This window comes from Pteronotus mesoamericanus, unplaced genomic scaffold, assembly GCF_021234165.1.
Source record: "Pteronotus mesoamericanus isolate MK-2021 breed Mesoamerican mustached bat unplaced genomic scaffold, CSHL_Meso_final scaffold_507, whole genome shotgun sequence".
Taxonomy (NCBI): domain Eukaryota; kingdom Metazoa; phylum Chordata; class Mammalia; order Chiroptera; family Mormoopidae; genus Pteronotus; species Pteronotus mesoamericanus.
Window position 1 is genome coordinate 6195798 of NW_026555319.1, and position 22816 is coordinate 6218613.

At 55.1% G+C, this 22816-nt stretch overlaps 1 protein-coding gene across 1 annotated transcript; it reads left to right on the forward strand.

The window, feature by feature from the left end:
* Positions 1-47: 47 nt before the first annotated feature.
* SDSL (serine dehydratase like) lies at positions 48-10836 on the forward strand. Its single transcript, XM_054594101.1, has 8 exons — positions 48-262; positions 3586-3780; positions 4000-4039; positions 4716-4855; positions 6950-7038; positions 7673-7900; positions 9398-9522; positions 10492-10836. The coding sequence occupies exons 2-8, from the start codon at positions 3607-3609 to the stop codon at positions 10683-10685; spliced, it is 990 nt and encodes a 329-aa protein (XP_054450076.1). The 5' UTR covers positions 48-262; positions 3586-3606; the 3' UTR covers positions 10686-10836.
* Positions 10837-22816: the final 11980 nt, after the last annotated feature.

Sequence of the window (22816 nt, forward strand, 5' to 3'; positions counted from 1 at the left end):
ATAACTGTGGTGCTCCTGTGTTGGGTAGGAAATAGCAGAGATGGTGAAGTACTTCAGAAAAATGTGACTTTCTCACATGACAGATACCGATTGTTTCTTTGTTCTTGTTCTCTCAGGCCAAGCAGCTGCTTGGAGACGTCTGTGTCATGAAAGAGGTGGTCCAGGGTGAGAGGTAAAGGCTGCTCCTCACTGGCTGCGTGGCCTTGGGCGAGTGAATTTCCCTCTCCAAGCCTCAGTTTTTTCATCTGTCAAATGGGGCCAGGTAATGCATGTGTTGTGGACAGTCCCCAGCGGGGCAGTGAGGATTGATCACATCCTCTTTCGCTCTCCAGCTGGTGCTGCCTCTTTAACACGGGAGGAGGGGCCAAGGCCACAGGAGGCTGCCAGAAGCCGGGCAGAGCTGGTGCCCAGTTAGACTGGTGGGCAGCCGGCTGTGGTCAAGTTGGCCTGGGGACTCTTGGGCAGGAAGGTAAGGGGGACTGGGGCCCAGATCGGGCCCCTGGGGCCAAGTCCCAGCTGAGTGGATGGAAAGGGAGAGAGGGTGACCGTGGCCCAAGCCTTCCCAGAAATATTGATTCAACTCAGGGTTCCATGGGCCCAGCCTGCCTTGCGGAAAGGAAGGGAACATGTTTTGCTTGCCAGAGGGGCAGGGCTGGGCATTCTGCCAGCCAGGGGCCGGTTGAGGTTCCTGAGCTCTGGCACTAGGGATCTGGCTGAGGTCTCTGGGGAGAAACCGAAGGGACAGGGAGGTGGAAAAGGTCGCTGGTCTTTACCCAAGTTGTGGACACAACAGGTGAGGCCCAGGGCAGGAAAGTGACGTGGCCAAGGTCATGCTTGCTGGGACCGGAACCCAAGCCCTGGGCTTCACACCGCATTGCTCCGCCGCAAACAGGGCCCAGGGTGCCCACCTCCGCCACCCCCCCACCCCGCCCCCGGCAGTCGCAGTGGGAGCAACGTGCGCCTCGGCCAAGGCCTGGGGCTGGCCCCAGATTTCATGGACGCCTGGGCTTGACAAGGCCATTGGCATTCTTGGGGCTTGTGCATTTGACTGACGCCTGGCTCACAGGAAGCCCCACACAATTATTAGCTGTTGTAACATGCGTGCACAAGCTCTCCTCCCCGTTTGCCCTGCGGTTAGTTCATTCTCACTTTTCAGTTTCAGGTGTAAAGGTCACCTCCCCCAAGAAGTCTTTCCTGACCTCCCTACCCAAAGTGGGTCCCCTTGTTCTTCTCTTCAAGACTCCCTATATGCATGTTTCCCTCTTAGCAGTTTGTCTATATGGTTATTTGTTGAATGCTGGTCTCCCCACCAGAATATAAGTCACTCAGCTCCAAGAGTAGATGTCAGCTTGGTTCCTCACGTTATCATCCCCAGTTCCTAGTCTGGCACAGAAGAGGGACTCAACAAAAGGTCGCTGTAATTATATTAATATGCGCCATAACCTGTGAGTTAGCGATCTGTTGTTATTCATATTTTACAGAAGGGGAAAAAAGGCACAGAGAGTTTAAGACACTTGTCTGGGTTGCACAGCCAGGAAGTCATAGCTGGTCTCTAACTTTGTTCTCTGACTGGCCTCATTCTGGGGCTCTGGGGCTGAGGTGAGGCCTCGGCAGGGGGATGCTGGGTTTGGGTGGCTCATGGCTGCTCTCCCCCGCTGACACGCGCAGCTCGAGCAGTGCCCTGGGTGGCAGTGGGTGGAGATGGCTTGGGCTTCGCCCCACCTGGGGAATCCCCGGACCATCCCAACCGAGGCCCCTGAGTCAACTCCAGGACCGGTAGACCTGGAACTTGCTATGGGGGACGAGGAGTTTGGGCTTGGGGTGGGCGGGGGGAGGTTGCAGTGCTCCTCCTAGTGGCCAATAGTGGAACTGCAGGGGGCAGCCCACTGCTTTTCTGCCTCAGAGGGAAAAATGGGGCTGAGTTTGTTCCTTAAAAAAAAAAAAAAATCTTGTTTTTCCTCCCTCTCGTCAACCTCGCCCTCACGCACAGGTTCATTCACTGCTTATTCACCCGTGCCTTGGCTTAACACTCCCTGCTGCTTCCCACTGCAAGGAGAATTAGAGCAACGCCCCAAGTTGGCCCTCTGGGCTGGACCGCGAGCCCCACGCAGCAGGAACGCCCTTCCCTCCGCTGTCTTCCTCTCATTCCTCGCAAAATTCCCTCTGTGCGAACCCGCACATCAGAAATGAGTGAAAGGACCTCTCAGCCAGCCGCGATGCTCAGGTCCAAAATGCACCCAATCAAACCATTCTAAAGCCCACACCACCACCCACCACAAAACCCACCACTGAGTGCATTTAATGAGACACGTGGCAATTGGAACAGGTATTTGATATTAAGAAACTATTAATATTTGAAGTGTGATTACATTTTAAAAAGTAGCATCACTGAAGTATAATTGACAGAAAATAAAATGAGCCCACTTTCAGCTAAAATTCAAGGAGTTTGGGAAAAATATACACTGTTGTGGAAAATCATGTGGCTTCGTTTTAAATTTTTTTTCGAAAGAGTGCTTTATGGTCAAAAGATATAAACGTTCAGTTATAAGATAAATAAGTCCCGGGGACGGGATGCACAGTGCGGTGACTGCAGGTAATAATGCCGTACCACGGGCCGGCAAGTGGCTGAGAGAGTAGGTTTCAAGAGTTCTCATCACGCGAGAACATTCTGTGACCATGCGTGGTGCCAGGTGTGAACTAGACTTATTGTGGCGATTATGTTGCAATATATACAGATAGCGACTCATTGTGTGGTACACCTGAAACTAATATAACGTTGCATGCCGATTATAACTCAATAAAGATTTAGAAAGATCAATAAAGGAAATCTTGCCAGAAGAAAAAGAACTCTTTACCTTTAGGAGTACATGTTGAAATGTTTATAGATGGGAAACCACAGAGGAAAAAATATAACAATAGTAGTAAAGGGGGAGCAGGGCAGGTAAGGATGAGGCCGTTTGCTGGCCGAGGGCTCTTAGAGGCGGCCGCACGGGGGGCGCTTTACACAGTTCTGACACATTAGCTGCGTCTGAAGCTTCCGTTACAAAAGTTTCCAAAGGTTTTTCTCCTGAGAGAGATCTTTCCCCTCCACTCTTGCTACAAACGCCTTCCTCTGCGGCTCCTTTTCGAAACTCTGTGACTGTTTCTCCCACTAGGATGTAAGCGGGCAAAGCAGGGGTCCCCTCTGACTTGTCCAGTCCCAGGTCCCAGAACATGGACACGCCTGGCACGTAGTGGGTGCTCGATAAGCTTTTTAAAAAAATAACGAATGAATTCTCCCATTTCCATTCACTCATCACCTCCTGTGGGCCGCGCCTGACATCCCTGGCGCTGTAGGCAGCCACAGTTCCAGAGTGAAAGGACCCCTAGTTCAAGCCTCCTTGTCCAGATGGGGAAACCGAGGCCCAGAGAGGAGCACACACTTGCCTGGAGTCTCGTAGATTGGCAGCCAGATGGCGGTGGGGGCGGGGGGCGGGGCGGCTAAGGGAGCCAAGCTGAGGGGCTCCTCCACTGCCCCTTCTCCCGTCCCGGGCAGGGGGACTCCGGCCTGGAGCTGCCGGGCCCTGACGTTCGCTCTTCGCGCAGGCCCGCTCGGTGGTTGCTGGAATGGAGAGCTCCCTGGCCGAGCGTGCTAAGGGTGAGCACTTCCACGTGGTTACCCCTCTGCTGGAGAGCTGGGCGCTGTCCCAGGTGGCGGGCACAACTGTCTTCCTCAAGTGTGAGAATGTGCAGCCAACGGGCTCCTTCAAGATCCGGGGCATCGGGCACTTCTGCCAGGAGGTGAGGGGTACTGGCAGGAGGCGGGGGGTGGGGGTGGTGCCGGCCAGCAGGGGCCGAGTGCAGGCGGGGAGAAGTGAGGTTGCACAGAGGGGAAGAGAGAGCTGTGGGCAGCACGGGGCAAGGAGGGTCCTAGGGATGGCAAGGTTCGAACTCCATCCCGCGCAGGGCTCCACAGCGCCCGCCTGGGTCAGCCCCCAACCCCAATCCTTCTCTTCCCAGGTGGTCAAGAAGGGCTGCAGACACCTGGTGTGCTCCTCAGGTGACCCCACCCCTTTCTGCTTCATGAGGGTCCTCAGGGCTGGGTGCGGGGGAGGAGGAATTGGCTGGAGCAGCAGCAAATGTCCAGGGCTCCGCCTCCTCTTAAAGGTCCAGCCTCGTCAAGGTCAGGGTCAGATGGCCATTTTCTATGTCCTCCCTCGGCCCTGTTTCCATGATTCAGGACCCGCAGAGGAAGTGACAGAGTCCCAGGTCATACAGGTGTAAGCTACAGGATCCAAGAACTGAAAATTCTTGGAATCAATGGCTTTCAGGCACAGCTGGGTCTAGGAGCTTGTATCTGTACCTCCCCTTGCTCTTGGCTTTGCTCTCCTCTGTCCTAGCTTTACTCTCGCGCAGGCCTCAGGTGAGCAAGCTGGCCCTCAGCAGTTCCGGGCTCGCACCCCACACCCTCCCAACCGCTGCAAAGAGGGAGCGCCCCTCTCTACACTCTCCTCCATCCACGCGCTTGGTGTCACGGGCTCACCCCTGGGCCGATCAAGGGCCAGGGGATGGAGGTCTCTGATTGGCTCAGCCTGGGTCATGTGTCCACCTCTGGGGCCGGGGAGAGGGCTCAGTCTCAGGGCCTATGAATGTGGGGAAGGGGTGATTCCCACAGGGAAATGGAGCGGGAGGGGATGCACCATTGCGCACTGCACACCCTTCTGCTGCCTCCACAGGGGGCAACGCGGGCATCTCGGCGGCCTACTGCGCCCGGAAGCTGGGCATCCCTGCGACCATTGTGCTCCCGGAGGGCGCCTCCCCGCAGGTGGTGAGGAGGTTGCAGGGGGAGGGGGCCGAGGTACAGCTGGCTGGAAAGGTAAGGGGCCCCGGAAGGGGAGGCAGGAGTGTGCTGTTCCCTCTTCGTTCCCCCCCGCCCCCGCAAGGGATTGTCTCCTTTCCCCTTTGGGGACCTGTACCTGGGACCCAGTCTCCCCTTGGGGCGGCTGAGATGAGGGGTGGAAATGAGGGGTGATGTGTATTGAGGAACCGCTCCCCTCGCATGGCCCCACCCTGGGAAGACTTTCCCTGCAGGAACTGTGAGCAACAGGAATTAGCCCGTCTCCCCACTGCCTCACTAACACTTGGTATTTCCCACTATATACATACATACATACATACATATATATGTATATATTTTACCCACTATATATATATATAGCCATTTCATGAGACAAAAAGTATAAAGAAAGATGAGGGCTTCCCTTCCCATTCTGAGACCACACTGAGAAGAAAGAGGCCTGCTGATGAGGGTACCACTGGGTCACCTGGTTACCAAAACAAAAACAAAACAAAACAAAACAAAAAACCAGAAAACAAACATGTAATTTTTCTACCCTCTGGGAATGAAAAAAAAATGCATCTCTTAAACAAATTGTTAAAAAACATCAAAATTTCAATTAAAAGACATATTATACTACCTCACAACTAGTTTCCAAATATTTAGTATATACAGTTTCTTTCCTTCTTTCTTCCCTTTTTCCTTCCCTTCCTCCCTCCCTCTTTTTGTTCAGCACATGCAATGTGCCTGCATTATGTTAGACAGAGTAAGGGAAACAGAGAATAAGCCATGGCCCCAACTCTTATGAAGCTCGAAGTGTTGTTGAGGAGGCACACAGGTGACCAGGTGACGGGATCAGAACGTCATGTGTGCTGTGATGCGGGAAGCAGAGGACACGGAGGAGGATCAGAGAAGGCATACCGTCTCAGTCAGCACTGCTGCTTGATAACACTGTGTAACAAACAGCCCCCAATGTCAGTGGCTTATGAGAAACATGATCTCTCTTGCTCCTGGGTTTGTGAGTGGGCCGGGCGATTCTGCTTCAGGCTGTAGGCGGGATTATGGTCTGCACATGCACCCCTCATCTTCTAGACCTTCTAGAAGGGCCACCTTCTCAAGGTGAGTGGCAAGAGGAGTGAGAGGAAACATACAGTGCCTCTTAAGGCTTTGGCTCACAACTGTGATGCTGTCCTTTCTGCCACACGCCACAAGCCGAAGCAAGTCACATGTCTGGGACCAACATCAGCGTGGGGTGAGGAAAGGCCCTCCACTCACTCTAGTGCAAAAAGCAGCAAAGTCACGTGGCCAAGGGTGTGGATGTGTGATTCTAATACTGGGAGGGGGGTGGTGAAGAACTGGGTGACGGTCCGAACTACCATGGGGCTGTGCTCGGACTTGGGCTGGGGACCCAAGAAAGGCTCCTGGAGGAGGGTCCCCTGACTTGGGCCTTGAAGGAGAACTATGAGTCCTCCCATGGGAGAAACAGGAGAGCGGGAGGGCGGGCAGAGGAAAGGGAGGGCACAGGCATGGAAACGGCATGAGCCTGGTGCATTCCCCTGCAGCCTGGCCTCCTGGGGGGCGGCGGTGAGAGCTGAGGACACAGAGGGGCACGGCGCGGACCAGGCAGGGTGGCGGGCGGGCGAGGCCGGCAAGAGTTCAACCTGGGGGCCACGGGGGCCAGGAAGGGATGAGGGGCGAGGGAGGGCTGTGGCTGGAAGTCCCCTCCGGCGGCGCGGGCGGGGCACGGCCCGGAGGTGGGGGGCCGGGGTGGGGGCTGCCGTGGGCGTCCGGTGAGAGGCGTCAAGGGCTGCACAGTTTCGAATCTTGTTTTTGTTTCAACAATTCAAGAGAACGAGGCCCGTCTCTTCGGCTAGGTGGGGGATTCCACGCAACAGAGACCATTGCCCTGTCCTCTCAAGGCTAGGCCCAGAGCACGCACTGCGCGCGGCCGGAAGGATGGGCAGGGGTTCTTTCTGGCCCCTGTGTCACCCTCTCCCCCTTCGGCGAGGAGACTGGCTGGGCGGGGGAATGTCCCTCTGAAATGCTGCCTTAGTTTGGGCTCCTGGGAGCGGCTCCCGAGACAACCTCCACAGCAGCCTGAGTCCTGGGCCCCTGAGCTCCGTGTCTCTTCAGGTCTGGGACGACGCCAACCTGCGGGCACAAGAGCTGGCCAAGAGGGACGGCTGGGTGAATGTCCCGCCGTTTGACCACCCCCTGGTATGGTAAGGCTGGTGCCCCTCCCCCACGCAGCTCAGAGAGGAGAAACTCTCACTGAGTCGGGGTCCTCCCATTGGACAAAAGGGGAAACTGAGGTCCAGAGAGTAGAAGAGGCATAGAATCTGGGCACCCTGGGGTTCAGACCCCGCTTCTGCCACCTGAAAGTTATGTGACTATAAAACATCTCACTACCTTGTGCCTCAGTTTCTACATGTGTAAAACAGAAGTGATAATAATAAATCCTCTTTATTGAATGTGTGCTTTGGGACACACTTAATCGACTGAATTCTCCTTGGAGCCCTAGAGGTAGGTGTTTTTTGCCCGTTTTACAGCTGAGGAAACTGAGGCACTCAGGGGTCAAGCAACTTGCCTGAGGTCACACAGCTAGTAAGCGGCAGAGACACTGGGTGGCAGGCCCAGAACCTGAGTTGAGCTGGTTGGCGGGGGGCAAGGAGGAGAATGAGTGAGTGAATGAATTTCATGATGAAAGCTGAGTGAACTAAGTGTTAGAGGGTCTCCTCTCTCTCCCTCAGCAGTGGATGGGGAGGGGGTGTGATGGGGGGGTCTGTAGATGGGAGCCTCTGAGGCTGGGGGCCTCCCTCACCCGGCTCCTGCCTCCCCCCGTCCCCCCTCCTCCAGGGAAGGCCACATCAGCCTGGTGAAGGAGCTGAAGGAAGCCCTTGGGACGCCCCCGGGGGCCCTGGTGCTGGCGGTGGGGGGCGGGGGGCTCCTGGTCGGGGTGTCGGCAGGCCTGGTGGAGGTAGGCTGGCAGCACGTGCCCATTGTCGCTGTGGAGACCCGAGGTGCACACTGTTTCAACGCAGCCATCAAGGCTGGCAGGCTCGTCACGCTGCCGAACATCACCAGGTAGGTCCGGGCGGGGCGTCGGGGTGTCTGGGTGCCTGGCGGGGCCGGGAGGTGAGGACGTGGCTGCCCCGGGGCCCCCAGCCGCAGTGCGGGGAGCGGGGGACGCTGTGGCCGTGGGCTCTGACCACAGCAATGCAGCTCTAACTTAGAAGGAAGTGCTGGAAAAGCCGGTGAAGGATCGGGTTCATCTAAGTCTCATCAGTCAATAAAATAAGCCTTCACTGGTCTGCATCATTACCAAAGCAGTTTAAGTGTGTTGCAGTTTGAAAATGTAGGCGAGCAACAAGCAACAGAAAACCAAATGTCACCCTCATTTCTACCAACCAAAGATGGACGTTGCTCAGGTTGGGTTGCATTTTTCCCAATTTTTGTCCCCGCCCCCCACTGTCCATGTGTCATTACATACAAGTGAAATATGCCCAGCACATAGTAAGTGCACATCAAAAGTTTGTGAAATAAATTATATATTTATAACAGTTGAGATTATATATAGCCTTCAGGCAGTTTTGTAACCTCTATTTTTCTATTCGTACTATACGACATAAACATGGTTTTTTTGTTTGTTTGGTTTTTTGGCAACATCATTAGAGAGCTTTGTCCCCATCACACTTCGTAACTGATCTTAATTCAGCTGAGGGAAAGTCCTTATAAACTCACTAATGAACAGAGAGCGGTCCAGCCCCCTGGCCCTATCTCATCTTATATTCTTCATCGTCACTGCTACCACCGCCTGTCATCGTAGGGGCGGTGTAAGTCCCCAGGGCCTTCCACAGAAATGACCACAAATCAGGTGGCGTAACACAGTAGACTCTCTAAAGGCCCCGAGGACCCTTCCCTGCCTCTTCCAGCTTCTGGTGATGGCTGGCAACCCTTGTCATTCCCCAGTTTGCAGCCACGTCACCTGCCTCTGTCTCCTCCCCCAACCCGGCCTTTTTCCAAATAAGGTCGCATTCTGAGGTTCTAGGTGGGCGTGGATTTGGGGAGGGGCTATCATTCAGCCCTCTACCAATACCATTACTGCCTGCAATGTACTGATCGCCCATTGGGTGCTGGGACTTAGGATACAACGTGTGTGACAACAAGGTGCAGAGCTCGTAAGCTTACGCAAAGGGCGTCTGTGGAGATTAAAACCGAAAACCCCTGCATCCAGCACCCTGTAATCATTCCGTAAATATTGGCTATAACATAGACGTGATGAATGGCTATAATGAGTAAAATTAAAAAACCTCTTTTCCTATGTTTGGCTTTCTGGTGCCTGGGCAGGGAGCGGCACAGTCATGGCTGTAAGCGAGTAGGTGTGCTGTGCCCTCACTGGCCACTCACGGGACACACAGAGTGAGGCCCTCCTCTGCTGGGCACTGCTGCAAACGCTTGCAACGCGGAGTCCTGGCCTATTGCTGGAGGGGAGGGGGCTCGGGCGGGCGAGGCCTGGGTCTGTGTGAGGGGGACACGTGATTCATCAGCTCTCCCCTGCACCCACCCCGTCCCCTCCTGCAGTGTGGCCAAGTGCCTGGGTGCCAAGACAGTGGCCGCACGGGCCCTGGCGTGCACGCAGGAGGTGGAGATCTTCTCGGAGTTGGTGGAGGACCGTGAGGCTGTGGATGCTGTGCAGCGGTTCCTGGGTGAGGAAGCCCTGCCCCCTACCCGGGCTCAGAAACCTGCAAGGTCCCTGCGTCCCCTAGCGAGAGCATATTGTGTCGTCTACATCTCCAGCGCCTATCACAGGGCTGGGTAGGCAGTAACTGTGTGGTAGGCGTGTGCTGAGTAGGTGGAAGGGGTGGGGGTAAAGAAGGGGTGTGTTGTGCTCTCTCCAGCCTCCAGACTTTTGTTCATGCTCTCCTTCTGCCTGGCTGCCCACCCTTGGCCTGCTCCCTATCAGTTTCAAGTGATTAAAGGCTACTCAGCCATCATGACTCCTCCTCCAGGAAGCCGCCTCTGATCTCTCGCCCCCATCCTGCCTGGGTTGGAGACTTCCTGCGCATCAATCCCCCTAATCTCATCTCTGCCTGATTCTTATCTGTCTACATCACTAGACTGTGAACTCAGTGAGGGCAGTGGCTGGTGTGTCTTGCTCTCTGTTGGGTCCCCAGGGTCTTGCTAGAACAGGCCTGGCAGGGAGTGGGTCCTCCGTAAAGGTGTGTCGAATGAATGAATGTCTAAGTGAAAAGGTAGATAATGGACAGATGAATGGGTGAATGGATTGATGGTGCAATGGACTGATGAATGACAGAGAAATGAATAGATGGATGGACACATTGATGAATGGACAGACAGTCAAATGATGGATAAGGGATGAAAGGGCGAATGGATGGATGGATGCGTGGATGGATATGTTGACTGATGACTACACTAATAGATGGACAGACAGCCTGGTGACGGATAGAGGAATGGATGGATGGAGAGGCAGATGAAAGGCGGGTGGGCGGAGAGAGAGACAGTCAGACTGATGGATGGCAAGGGGTCAGACACCTCGGCTGCGAGACGGGCTGGCCGGCTCCGTGGGTGTGCAGTGCCCCGAGCCTGCTGAGCGCTAACTGGTCTCCCCCTTCTCGTCTCTCCCCCGCCCCCCTTTGTCCCCCTGCTCCGGGCAGATGACGAGCGCATGCTGGTGGAGCCTGCCTGCGGGGCAGCCTTAGCTGCCATCTACTCAGGCCTCCTGGGGAGGCTGCAGGCGGAGGGCCGCCTGAGCCCCTCCCTGGACTCCGTCGTGGTCATCGTGTGTGGAGGCAACAACATCGACAGCCGAGAGCTGCAGGCCCTGAAAGCCCAGGTGGGCCAGAGCTGAGGCCCCCGGCCTGGGAGGGCCGGCCGTGTCCCACCGATCCCCCGGGGGCTCATGGATGGCCGAGGGAGCTGCCCTGTGCTTCTGTGCTGGCCGCCTCCTGCAGGAAGCCCTCCTGAACTGCTCCCTGACGCTCCTCTGCAACCCTGGCCAATAAAGCTTCTCTGAGTTGAGCTAGTAACTCTGGTGGGTCCCATCTTTCTACCCCCCTGAGCTCCTAGAAGGCTCGCAGCAGCCTCGAGCCTGGCTCCGTGGTGAAGCCGCTCCTTCCAGCTTGAGAAACAAAGCCAAGGATTCAAAACTCAAGTCTTTAAGGGAATCTGGGCCATGCTGAGCTCCTAACAGGGCTTCCCTCACCTGGGGGACAGGAAGGGGAGGGGCTGCTCTGTCACTTCTCTGGGCAGGCAGGTGAGGACAGTATCCAGTTTTTGTTAGGTGCTGGCGATGTGCCAGGAACTCCTCTAAGAACTTTCTACTCATTGTCTTCTCTGATGTTCACAACGGTACTATGAAACAAAAACAATATTACTCTCCCTGTTCTACATGTGGGGAAACTGAGGCATAGGCAGGTGACCTAACCCACCCAAGGACACACAGCTGGAATGCGGCCCAATCAGGTTCAGACCTGTGGTTTTCAGTAAGACTTTATATTTCTTGGACCTTGGCCTTCTTTGTGTGGGGGTTGGTGAGACATCGGGGAGGGAGGGAGGGCCTCCAGACGCACCTGTGGGTCACAGAAGGGTAGCTGGTGGTCCTGGAATTGGGCTCCTCGGTTCTTGAGAAAGGTCTCTTAGGAAACGGGAGGGGAACTTAGAATCCCTTGGAGCCACCAGGGGGCAGCAAAGCGCCTCCAATGGGGACTCCTGGCCAGAGTGGGTGGGGTGTGGGCAGGGATGGCCTCCCTGCCCCTCAGGTCTTCCTTGGCTCTGATCCTCCTGGGGCCCTTCCCTCCAGCTGGAGGCTGCTGAGGTCCCAGAGGATCTGGCAGGGGGACCTCTACTCAACCCGTCACAGCCCTGCAGGAAACAAGGCTCAGAGAACGTGGGGTCCACCCAGCACCACCGCCCCTGGCGGAATCCACCTCTGGGTCCCCCTTGCTTCGTGAAGGCTTTGTGACCTCAGGCAAGCGCCCTCCCCTCTCTGGGCTCCATCCTGCACCTCTGCACTGGGGGGAGCCCACCTGCCACTTCCCAACCCCTTTCCTTCGCCCACGCCCCTCCCCCGCGCCCTGCCCCTTCCTTTCTCTCCAGGGGGGGCGGTGAGAGTGGTAGGGACCCCACTGCTTCTCGGACCGCCTCTGTCTCGTCCTCTCTTTGACTGCAGACACTGTGCCAGGGGTGTGCCCTGCCCCTACCCCCGCCCCGGCCCCCAAGGCCACCGGGACCCAGCCCTGTTCCCTTGGAGACTCGCTGAGTGAGCTCCTCACCATAGAAGGGACACTGAGAGCCCCAGAGGTGGACTCAGCCAGACTCGAACCTGGACTCTATTTCTACTTGCTAGTGGTGGCTTTGAGCAGATAGCGTCCCTTTCAGTGCCTCGGTGTTCGAATCCATAAAGGGGGTTGTCACTATGGACCCAATGTAAGTCGTCTTCCGATGAGTGTTACTTCTTTCCACCCCGTGAGTGTTCTTCCCCAGCCACGAGGGGTGAGGAGGGGGGACTAGCATTTATTTATACGTTGACACTTACTGTGTGCTTTGGGCCTTAGCAGTCGTTTCATTTAATCCCACGATTGCCCACAGGATAGATACTACTATTATCTTCCTTTTTGCAAATGAAGAAACTAAAGCACAGACTGCTGAGCTTCTTAATCCAAGTTACCCAGCTGGACTGGAAGCCCTATTATGTCTACATCTGAGGCTCAAGCATCTACCTGCTACTGCCCTCACCCCGCCTTTCCTTTGCTTAAGCTGCGTCCCCTGCCTGCCATGCCCTAGCTGATCCTAACTCCTACACATCCTTCAAAGCCCGGTGCAGGGCAGCCTCCTCCCTGGAGCCTTCCGGGATTGCTTCAGCCAGCAGTGGTCTCCCCAGCCCCACGCTCCTCCAGGTGAGGGGCGGAGCTCACCACCCTCCAGGTGCTCAGCCTCCCAGGCAGGCCTCTGCCCTTGGCTGCACTCCTGGGAGACTCGTCAGCTGCTGTTTGCTCCCCTCCTGACCTGGGCAAGCAGGAGGTAAGGAGCCGAGGGGCCTGTTGACTCTGTCCAGATAACACACATTGATGGCCGCCCGCCCGTTCAGCCCTTCCTGGTTGCCACGCAAGGAGTGAGAGCGAAGGGCGGGGGAGGCACAGGGAGAGAGCAAAGATGACTGAAGCCTGGCCGTGGGGGCGGGCCTTGATGCACGGGGCGGGGGGCGCGGGGCGCGGGGCGCAGACACACCATTCCGCCCCTGCCCTCTCTGACCGCTGCTCGTGGGGAAACGGGGGGCCCCGAGCAGGGTGCTGGCAGCAGGACTTTTTCGTGTGGGTCGGGGCTGCGTGCAGAGCAGCGAACCTGGGCCGCCAGGCGTGTGTACCCGCCTGGGATGCCCGCAGCTGCTCCGCCCCGGCTGGGGCCCCTGTCCTGGGGCCGCGAGCGCCGTTGGTTTCCTGTGGGTTCCAGGGGCTGAGCTTCCTCTGTCCCCTCACCGGGCTGACTCTGACACCCCTGCCTCCAGCGCCTCACTTCCCCCGAGGCCCGTACTCGCGCATAAGCCAGGGTGACGCAGAGGCTTGGAATCCAGCCCCTGGCTGGCAAAGGCAGCGTTCCTACCCCGGCGCTGCCCCCAGGCAAGGTGGGGTGTGAGGAGGGGACAGGGTCATGCCTCCGCTGCTCCACCCTCCCTGCGTGGGCAAGAGCCCACAGGACGGGCATAGGCCCCAGCGCCTGCACAGAGGGGCTTCACTCTCCTGCTGCCGAACGCGACGGCTCAGGCCGGCCTGGCGCCCCAGTCGTCTGCGTGGGGGGGGGGGGGGGCCCGTGCACTTGTTGCAGCCTGTTGTTAAAGCATCCTGGGTGTCCTGTTGTTTTACTTGTGAAGCGCGTCAGCATGGGTTTCTAACAGATAAGGAACAACATTTTTAATGTAAGCACAATACCATTTCCACCTATCACAATGAAATAATTCCTTAATAGTAATCTAGGACCCAGTCCGTATCCAACTTTTCCCAGGTGGTCTTAGCAACGTCTTGTTAGATCTGGTTTGAGGGACTTAGGAGCCCAGGTGTTCATGTGGCTTGTGGTTGGTCTAATTCTTAAGTCTCTTAACCTATTGGTTGGTTGAGGAAGGATGGGCAAAGAAGGCCTTTTTGGAAAGGGGAAATTTGAGCTGGGTCTGAAGGAAGGGAAGGAGCAAGCTGAGTGGGGCTCGTGGGGGAGGAGCAGCAGGGGCAGCACATGCAAAGGGCCTGAGGTGGGGAGGCCGGAGGCCCCTGTGGCTGCAGGGGAGCCAGGGAGGGAGGGAACGGTAGAAGGTGGTAGAAGACGAACAGGGAGGTAAAGAGTGTGGGGTTCGGGGAGGGGGCACCGGCCCAGGCGGGGCTTGTGAATTCCTGCAGTCTAGGCTTCCGTTTTTGTTCTGGGCTGGAGGCAGGTCGCTGGGAGAGTGGAGCACCAGACCGCATGCCCCCAGCCCGCCTCCCTCAGCCCTGACCCCCTCACGAGGCCCACAGCCAGTGACTGACGATGCGGGGTATAAAAGTCGGATCCCCTTGCACCCTCGAGGCAGTGCAGCTCTGTGGTGCCGTCCACAGTCCAGAGCTCGCCCTGGGACCAGGCTGGGCTAGACTTCTCCCTCCCTCCCCCCCCATCCCATTCTCCCCTCCCCCTCGACTCTGCATCCTGTCTTAGGAAATCACCGGCCAAGATTCCCTGTCTCAGGCTCTGCGAGTGGAAAGCCCGGCCCATGTGGACCCTCTCCCCATCTCCCCTTCCCATTGGCCTCTCCCTTCCCCAGTGTTTGTCCTTTTTAAACTCCACCAAAAATGTCACGGGCGGGTTTCTCGCCCTGCTTCCAAACTCCCTGATAAATTCCGCTGGCTGGGCAACCCCAGGAGAGGTTTTCTGGAGCAAGGAGCCCCATAAATCACCCCGCTGCCACTCCGGCGTGGGCAATATCTTATGTAAAGAGGTGTTCCCCGAGAGCACCGGGGGCAGGAGAATCCTATTACAAGCCGCCCCATTAATTATAAAGAGTCAGGTCGACCCTTTGCTGCGATTTTTTATCTTAAGGCTGAAAACTGATTACCTTCACCAATCCTCCCCCTTCCAAAACAAAAACAAAAACAAAACAAAACAAAACCCCTAAAGAATAAAATAAATGTTTGCAGAACAAATACCAAAGTTTCTCTTTTTAGGGGAGAACCAGCAGAAGGAGAAGTGGGTGGACAAGGGTCCTTTTTTTTCTTTCTTTTAAGGTAAAATTTCAGTGCGCTCAGCCTGTGTTGGGCGTATTTAGTTTCATTGACTCCTGGACTCCAGAGCTGCAATTCATCCCGTCTTACAGATGAGGGAAACTGAGGCTCGCCTGAGGTTACAGGATCTAAGCCCTTTCCCCTGAGACAGGTGGGCAGAGAAGGGGCCCAGTTGGGTATTTCAAGACCCGAGTTCAAACCCCACCTCTGCTTCTTTCTAGCTGGAACACGGAACAGGTGAACTCGCCTTTCTGAGCCTTGGTTCCCTCTCCTGCAAAATGAGGGGTAAAAGCACCCCTCGGAGGCTTCCTGGGAGAAGACAGACACTAGCCAACTCAGGGGACATAAGCTGGGCACGCCCCTTGCCTGAACGCCGAGCAGCCTCCCCGCTGGCGCCCTTGCTGCTGGTCCGGGGGCTGCCCCTACGGCCACCCCAACCTGCTGGGCGCTCAGCAGCCCGGGCACCCTTGAAGAAGCCTGAGGTAGGTCCTTGTCTCCCATCCCCCACCTAAATCTTCCCTGGCCCTCACCTTGGCCGACAGGGCCCTGTACCCTCTGGTTTCTGCCCGCCTTTCAGGCCTCGGTTCCTTCTCTCTGCCCAGACTCCCTGGATTGAGGCCGCACCAGCCCCCTTCCCCTCCTGGAGGGACTCACTGGGCTTTATTCCGCCTCAGGGCCGTTGTGTGGGCCGTTCCCTTTGCCTAGCACACTCTTCCCCGACCTCCCAGCAGAGCGGCAAGGACTCCTCGGTCAGGCCCTGGCTACATGTCGCCTCCTCCCAAGACCCCCCCACCGGCTCACGGTCTGCCTGTCGGGGCCGGGGCCAGGGGGAGGCGGGACAGGGACTGGCCGTGGGAGCCAAGGGGAAGGGCTGCCCAGCAACGCAGGAACCAAGGTAAATAGTATTGTAATACAAATATTTTTAATTAAAATGAACACAGAAGGAATTCATGGTGAATAACATGCTGACATTTTAAAGACAGATAAGATCGCACCCGGCCCTTGCGTGCCTCCCCCACCCCTGAATCCCAGACCCGTCAGATTCTCTCTTAAAAAAAAAAGTTGTCATTTTGTTCATTATAGAATATTTTGAATTAATTGTGATTTTCCAAAATACTATATGAAAGTGTATTAATCTTGATTACTGAGTTTTTTACACGCTCCTCTCCCCCTACTTTGTGCACTCGCGGTGAGCGCCTCGCTCTCGCCTCACCCTCGCCCTCGCCCTCCCCCGGCCCGGCCGCCGGTCTCTCTCATGGTCCAGGGACGCCCGCCTCCTGACCCTCTTGTCCTACCACTCACAGAAAGTAGCATCATTTCCTCCCTGGGCGAGCGGCCCCCCTAGTAAGGTATTAACCCTCTGAGGGCTGGCATCCAGTCGAGTCTATTCACGTCGGTAACCCAGAACCCAGAAAAGTGCCCGGCGCACACTAGACCTTCAACCAATATTTACTGAATGAATGAATGGAGATTCAGAAAGTCGGGTAGAAGTCCGTACAGCTTGGCTGCAGGCTCCTCAGTCTACCCCCACTCCCATTTTTCAGCTGAGGAGGCTGAGTCCCAGAGAGGGTGAGTAGCCTAGTCAAAGCCACACAGCACAGCCACAGCAAAGGCCGTCTCAAACTGAAACTGCCGTGAGGTTGTGTTTCCGGCACCAAGAAGTCTCTGGAGGGGGCTCAGAGCGTGCACACGTTCCTGAAGTATCATCCCCAAACTCATTGCCCCTTCGGGCGGTTCTAGGTTCATGCTCCGTCTTTACACTGACCGAATTCATATGCTTCTTGAAGCCTTAACTGCCTTTGAGGAGGAAAATGTTATCACCGCTCTAAATGGAGAGACAGTACCACTTCCCAGAATTAGATAATAGGTGTAGTGATAAATATAGCACAGGAACGAGCGAAATGACGCCGTTCCGTGGCAGCTATAGCTTCTGCGGGGCCGAGTCTGCCAGCCTGCCTGTTGTGTGTTTGATCTGCGAGGGTTAGAGGGGCATTTAAGATGCACAAGCACCAAACAGAGACTCTTCCTAATGCAAGCAGAAGAGCTGAAAGAGAACTAAAAAGACTGGCGTCCTCGTGAGACATCGGGCACCTGTGAAATCACCCAGCCTGCCAGGGGCCCCCGTCCCACGCCGCGGGAATCCCTGCCTTGGTTACATGATGGCTTGGCAGTGCCTCACAAAGGCAGTGCCTGACTTTGACTTCCACAAAAGTGTGCAAGGCGGGCCCCTCCCTCCTCCAGCCACATCTGCCAGGGGCGGGGTCAGGGGGCGCTGGGGAGGCTGAAGCCACAGCCCCTTGCACCGACACCCCGCTGGGCGCCGGGGGTGTATTTTTTAGCTAGGTTTGGGAGTCCTGGAGGTCCCTGATTACCATAAAATTGCATTTTTTAAATTCATATTTCTTTTAGTGAGGTGAAACATAACAAAATTAATCATTTTAGTGAACAATTCAGAGGCATTTAGTACCTTGATAATGTTACTCAACCGTCTCCTCCATCCAGCCCCAATCCACTCTCACCACCCTGGAAGGAGACCCTGTTCCCATTACGCAGGTCTCTGCATTCTCCCGCCTCCTGGCCCCCACAGCCACCGATCTGCTCTCTCTCTCTAGGGATGGACCTGTTCTGGACATTTCACACATTCAGTACATGGAATCACACAGTACGTGGTTTTCTTGTGGCTGGTTTCTTTCACTTAGTATCATGTTTTTGATAGGCAGCTGCCTCTTAGCATGTATCAGCCCTTCTTTCCTTTTTAGGGCCGAATAGTATTCCATTGCATAGATGTACCGCATTTTGTTTATGTACTTATTCATTGATGGCGCATTTCTATCTAAACAAATTGGCGAAATGTTCTTCATTCGGCCTTGACCTCCCTGCCCTATGCCAGACCCCTTCTTATCTTCACAGGTAATTTTCCATTGGACAATCTGGATATTTGAATATATGCTCTGAAAGGTAATGAGCTGTGTTTCTGTCTAAATAGGCTGTGAAGTTGGCCCTCGTTTAAAAAATGATTTAAAGAAGAAAATAGGATAATAACAATAATTACAGCCTCCAATAAATAGCCATTGCTATCATTACTATATTACTATTGTTGTTGCTGTTGTTATTATTATTACTATTTCATTCAGTGTTGATTACTCAACAGCCTGCTCCGTGCAGAGCATGGTACTTAGAACTATGACACCGCTGTACGTGGCCTTATTTAATCCTGACAGTGACCTCTGCCATTAGATATTATTGTGCCCTTTTTGTAGAAGGTAAAGCTGAGGCTCAGAGAGGTTGCCCGCAGCTTGGAGACAGAGACAAAGACCCAACGTGGGCTGAGATGTTATGGAGGAGGAGGCAGCGGATGGAGTGAGGCAGGTGCCCAGGCCGGCACCACAAGCTTGGCCGGCTGCTTCATCATCATTTAGGTCGAGCATGGACTTGGGGTCCCTGCTGCCGCTGAGCAATGAGAATTTGCACCACACGGTTTTCCTTCAGTGGAAAAAGGGACGGTTGAGACTTTGGGTGTGTTTTTAAACCAACGCGTCAGAAACTGAGCGGGCATGCCAGCCCCTGGGGGCCACGCACACCCTGGTTCTGAAGCTCTGGGCGGGGCCCGGGCGTGCGCGTTTCTGCCCCCCTTCCCGCTGCTGCCGCCACCGCTCATCTGCAAACCACACTTGCGGGTATCGAGGGGCTAAAAGATATGAATTCTGATCCCAACGCCGCGGCGAACTCTCTGTGGCCCCTTAGACCAGTCTCTTGCCCTCCCTGAGACTCAGTTTCTTTCCTTGGAAAATGGGGGCATTGCCTTCCATCTGGAACATTCTCCGAAGAATAAAAAACAGGAGCAAAGTTGTCATTTTCTGTGTGCATGTCAGAGAGCCACAGGCATCTGCCGGGCTGAGGGATTTGCTCCCAAAGCTCCCGGGAGCCCACGGGCAGGTGCTGGGGGAAGCAGAGGTCGTCCCAAGCCCTGGCACAAAATGCAGAAAGAGGAGGCCGGCCGTGGCTCGGCCTGAGAGAAGCGGCGGGAGAGGCTCCCGTTCATCACAGAAATGGCCCATTTGCAATGATCGGTTGCCCAGGTGTTAATAACGCTAATGGCATAGGAAGGGTAAACTCGGTCACTTGGCTGAACAGAAGAAATATGCAGAGAAGAGCTCGGGTTTCCATAAATCAGCCGTGTGTGGAGCTACGAGGGAGGCAGGACTTAAAATTCTGGTCAGGAGATGGGTATTCTCATAATCCGAGCTGGAGAGGTAATTTATTCTGTTTATATCTTTTTACTGCACGACAAGGCTTGGGAGCGGGAGCCCTCCGCAGCCATTCTGCATTTTAAATATTAGTCCTAAGCACAGTGGGTCAGCTCTCATGCTCTGCGGGGTGTTTATTTCAGGACAGGAGGACAGGCATGGGGACGGGGATGGAGTGGATGACGGGGGGTGGGGTGGGCAGAACCCACGTGGTTTCACTGTCCAGTGCTGGTCAGAATTACAGCCTAGGGGCGGGGAGGGGGAGGCAACGTCCCCTTGTCCCCAGAGCTGGAGGTCACAGCCAGGGGCTGGTTAGCCTCCTTACCTGCATCCTTCGAATTTTTTTTTCCTCTCAGAAATCTTTTATTTTTAAATGATAATAAATACAGGTGATGAAGCGATAGAGATGAACAGATACATTAATGGAGGAGGAAAGGGATGAGGAGGGAGGGAGGGAGAAAGAAACAAGGGCGAGCACGGAGAAGGGGAAGTCCTTCTGTCTTTTGACCTTGGCAATTTTCATTAGGCTCTTTGCCCTTCTGGCTGGCTTTGTTTAACCCAGGAGGGTGGTTTAAACACAATCCAGAGAGGGTGCTGGCAGTCAGAATTAGCCTTCATTAGACCCTTTCCTAAATGATCTCTTTCCATGGCAGCTGGAGAGCATTCATTTCATTCATTCATTGATTCACTCATTGATTCATTCATTCATCCATCTATGCAGTGACTGGACACAGAAAGAGGCTTTACCTGTGTCAGGCTCTGTCCTGGGACCAGGGGCAACGCGGGCCCTGGAAGCACGTGGTCTTGATTTAACACCTGGCTCTGCTCCTCCCCGGCTCCGTGGCCCCAGGGAGCTCACTTCACTTCTTGGGCCTCAGTCTGCTCATCTGCAAGTTGGGAATGACGTCACTCCTCCTGAAGGGGCGTTGTGAGGGCTGAACTGGACTCTGGACAAAGCGGCGGGGCAGTGGCCCCGCAGGTCTGGAGGCATCGGAATCACCTGGGGAGCTTGGCCCACGTGAAGCCTCTTGGTCGCACAGCAGACAGCGACTGCAGCCGTGGGCTGCAGGCCCGGGCGTCGGCACGCTTCACAAGCACCCCCTCTAACTGCACTTCGAGAGATGGCTGTGGGCGTCCAGGGACTGAGATCCCCTCCTGACGCTCCCCCTTCCCCACTCACCCTTCCTTAGGAACTGCCTCCCTAACTAAGTGCTCTCAGTGTCCTGACTGACAGCTGCCATGGGCGGGGTGGGTGGGACGTCTCCTTCCCGAGCCCCTGGGCCCAGCAGGCACTTGGGAAGATGAGATGAGCTCCCAGGAGTGGGGGCGACTTTGAGCTGATTTGGACAAGGGGCCCCCTCTCTTCGCTTGTCATCCTTCAAGGAAACTGGGGTGTGTGCGTGCGCACACCTGCCTGGGTGAGGGTGGGAGTGGGGATGGGACCCCCGGCCTTGATTTCCTGAACCTTGGCTGCAGGTTCAATGATGGGTGAAAGGCCGCCATGAGCCCGTTCCACAGCGGAGCGAACCAAGGCTCGGAAAGGTGATGATGCCACCAGCTAGATGGTCTCCAGGACCCCAAGTCCCTGCCACCGTCCTCCTCCCAGGTGACTTCTGCTCCCAACCCCTGACCCTTGTGAGTGCCCAGACGAAGGGCCCATGGGGAGTTGGCCCCACATACCGATCATGACCCCAGACCTGAGCCTCCCTCCTGAAATCTGGCTTCTGGAGCCACCCTCTGAGGCTTTATGCCCCCGCCCCCAGGGTCATTCAAGTGTCCCCTGACAGGAGAGTGGGCCTCTCCCCTCTCATTTCTCCCAGACTGAAGCTGGGGCGTGTGACAGGCACTGCGTGCTCAGTGTCTGTGGGTGCACCACCTCTTGTTTTAAAATGAAAAAACAGAAAAAAAAACCCCCACAAAATCGCAGTCGGGAAGGAAAAGCATCAGCTTCATTACCACAGCGCTTGAGACCTGGGGTGATTCCATTTCCTTCCTTTTGTTTATCTGAGATTTCTAAATTTTCCACAATGAGCAAGTAGCATTTGTTGGATACAGATGAAGGCACAATGAGGAAAGAAACGAGAAAGCCAGGCCACCTTGCGTTCTTCCTGCAAGACCATGTGAAAGAAAACAGAAGAGCAGGGCTCTTGGCGTGTGCGCGTTCCATGGGGGCCCTCCTCTCCCGGTCTCCCGACCCCCTTCCTTTCACTGCTGCCACTAAAGTGGGCAAGACCCCCACCCCAAGCGGGGGTGAAAGGGATCCAAACGCAGGGCACACGCCCACTTAGTTTTATCACCTTCATCCGCACTGAGTGAGAAGGGAATGTGGGGAGTGCTCTTTCTCATCCCTTTTGTGAGTAGGGAAACTGAGGCAGAGAGGGAGGGACTTGCCTTTAGGAAGTGGCCCTGGGCCCCTCACGCCCACCTAGTACCCTTTCTGTCAAGCTGACTCACCGAAGCGAGAGCGCTCACTGCGGAACAGCAGAGCGGCCGCGCCCCGTTCCCTGGGGCACGTCCGTCCTCATACAGCCTTGCAGGTAACGAGCCTCTTACCAGCCTGCTGTTTCTTCTTTTCTCTAATTTTTATTTTATTTATTTTTGCCACCTCGAATTGCATGGGGCATAATTAAGAGTGAAGCTCGAATTTTTTTTTTTGTTTTTTGACACGCGGGAGACAAACACATCGCACATCCATTCATTCATCAAATATTTTGAAGGCTTACAACGTGCCAGGCAGTTCTGTGACAGATCGGCGGGGTACAGAAAGCTGGGGAGGTTGGGCCGGCCCACGGTAGCTGTCAAAAAAAAAACAACGGCAGCCACCTTCATTGCCTGAGGGTTTGCAAAGGAGCTCCTCACTTCCACAAGGGGAGGTCTTTGCGCCAGTCAAGTCTGTTTTGTGTTAGAAACAAGAACTAGAGAAAAGAATGGTTCCCATTCACGCTGAGCAGCTATGAAGACAGACGGAAAAAAAAAAAAAAAAAAAAAAAGGAAAGAAGAGAAAATCACGCGGCACTGAGGGAAAAAAGAATTTTTTTATTAATCTTTCTTTTTAGAAAAGTTGATTTTTTGTTTTTTTGTGATTTTTTTTTAGGTAAACCTCTTTCTGCTTCCCCTCCCTCACTCTGCCCGCCCTCCTCTTAAAAATATAAAAATGTTCAGCCCCAGATAACTAGAGTACAATAAATAAACAGTAAACACAAAAACATACTTTATTTGTTTCTTCTTTATACAAAATAAGGAAACTAGAAGCGTCCAACTTCCAAAAAAGTATAATACTGTACATCCTGACGATCCAGCCTCCAGGCCCCGGGTCTGCGGGCCGGAGCCCAGAAATCTGGGCGCCTTGCCCAAGGGGAGAGCAGGACGGGTGAGTGTTCGAGGCTGGCCTGGGCCTCCGCGCTCCAAATCAAAGTCAACGGGAGGAAGGAGGGGCTGGCCTGGCCCGGGGCCGCCCAATGTTCAGACCGCCCCACCTTCCTGGCAAAGCTGAC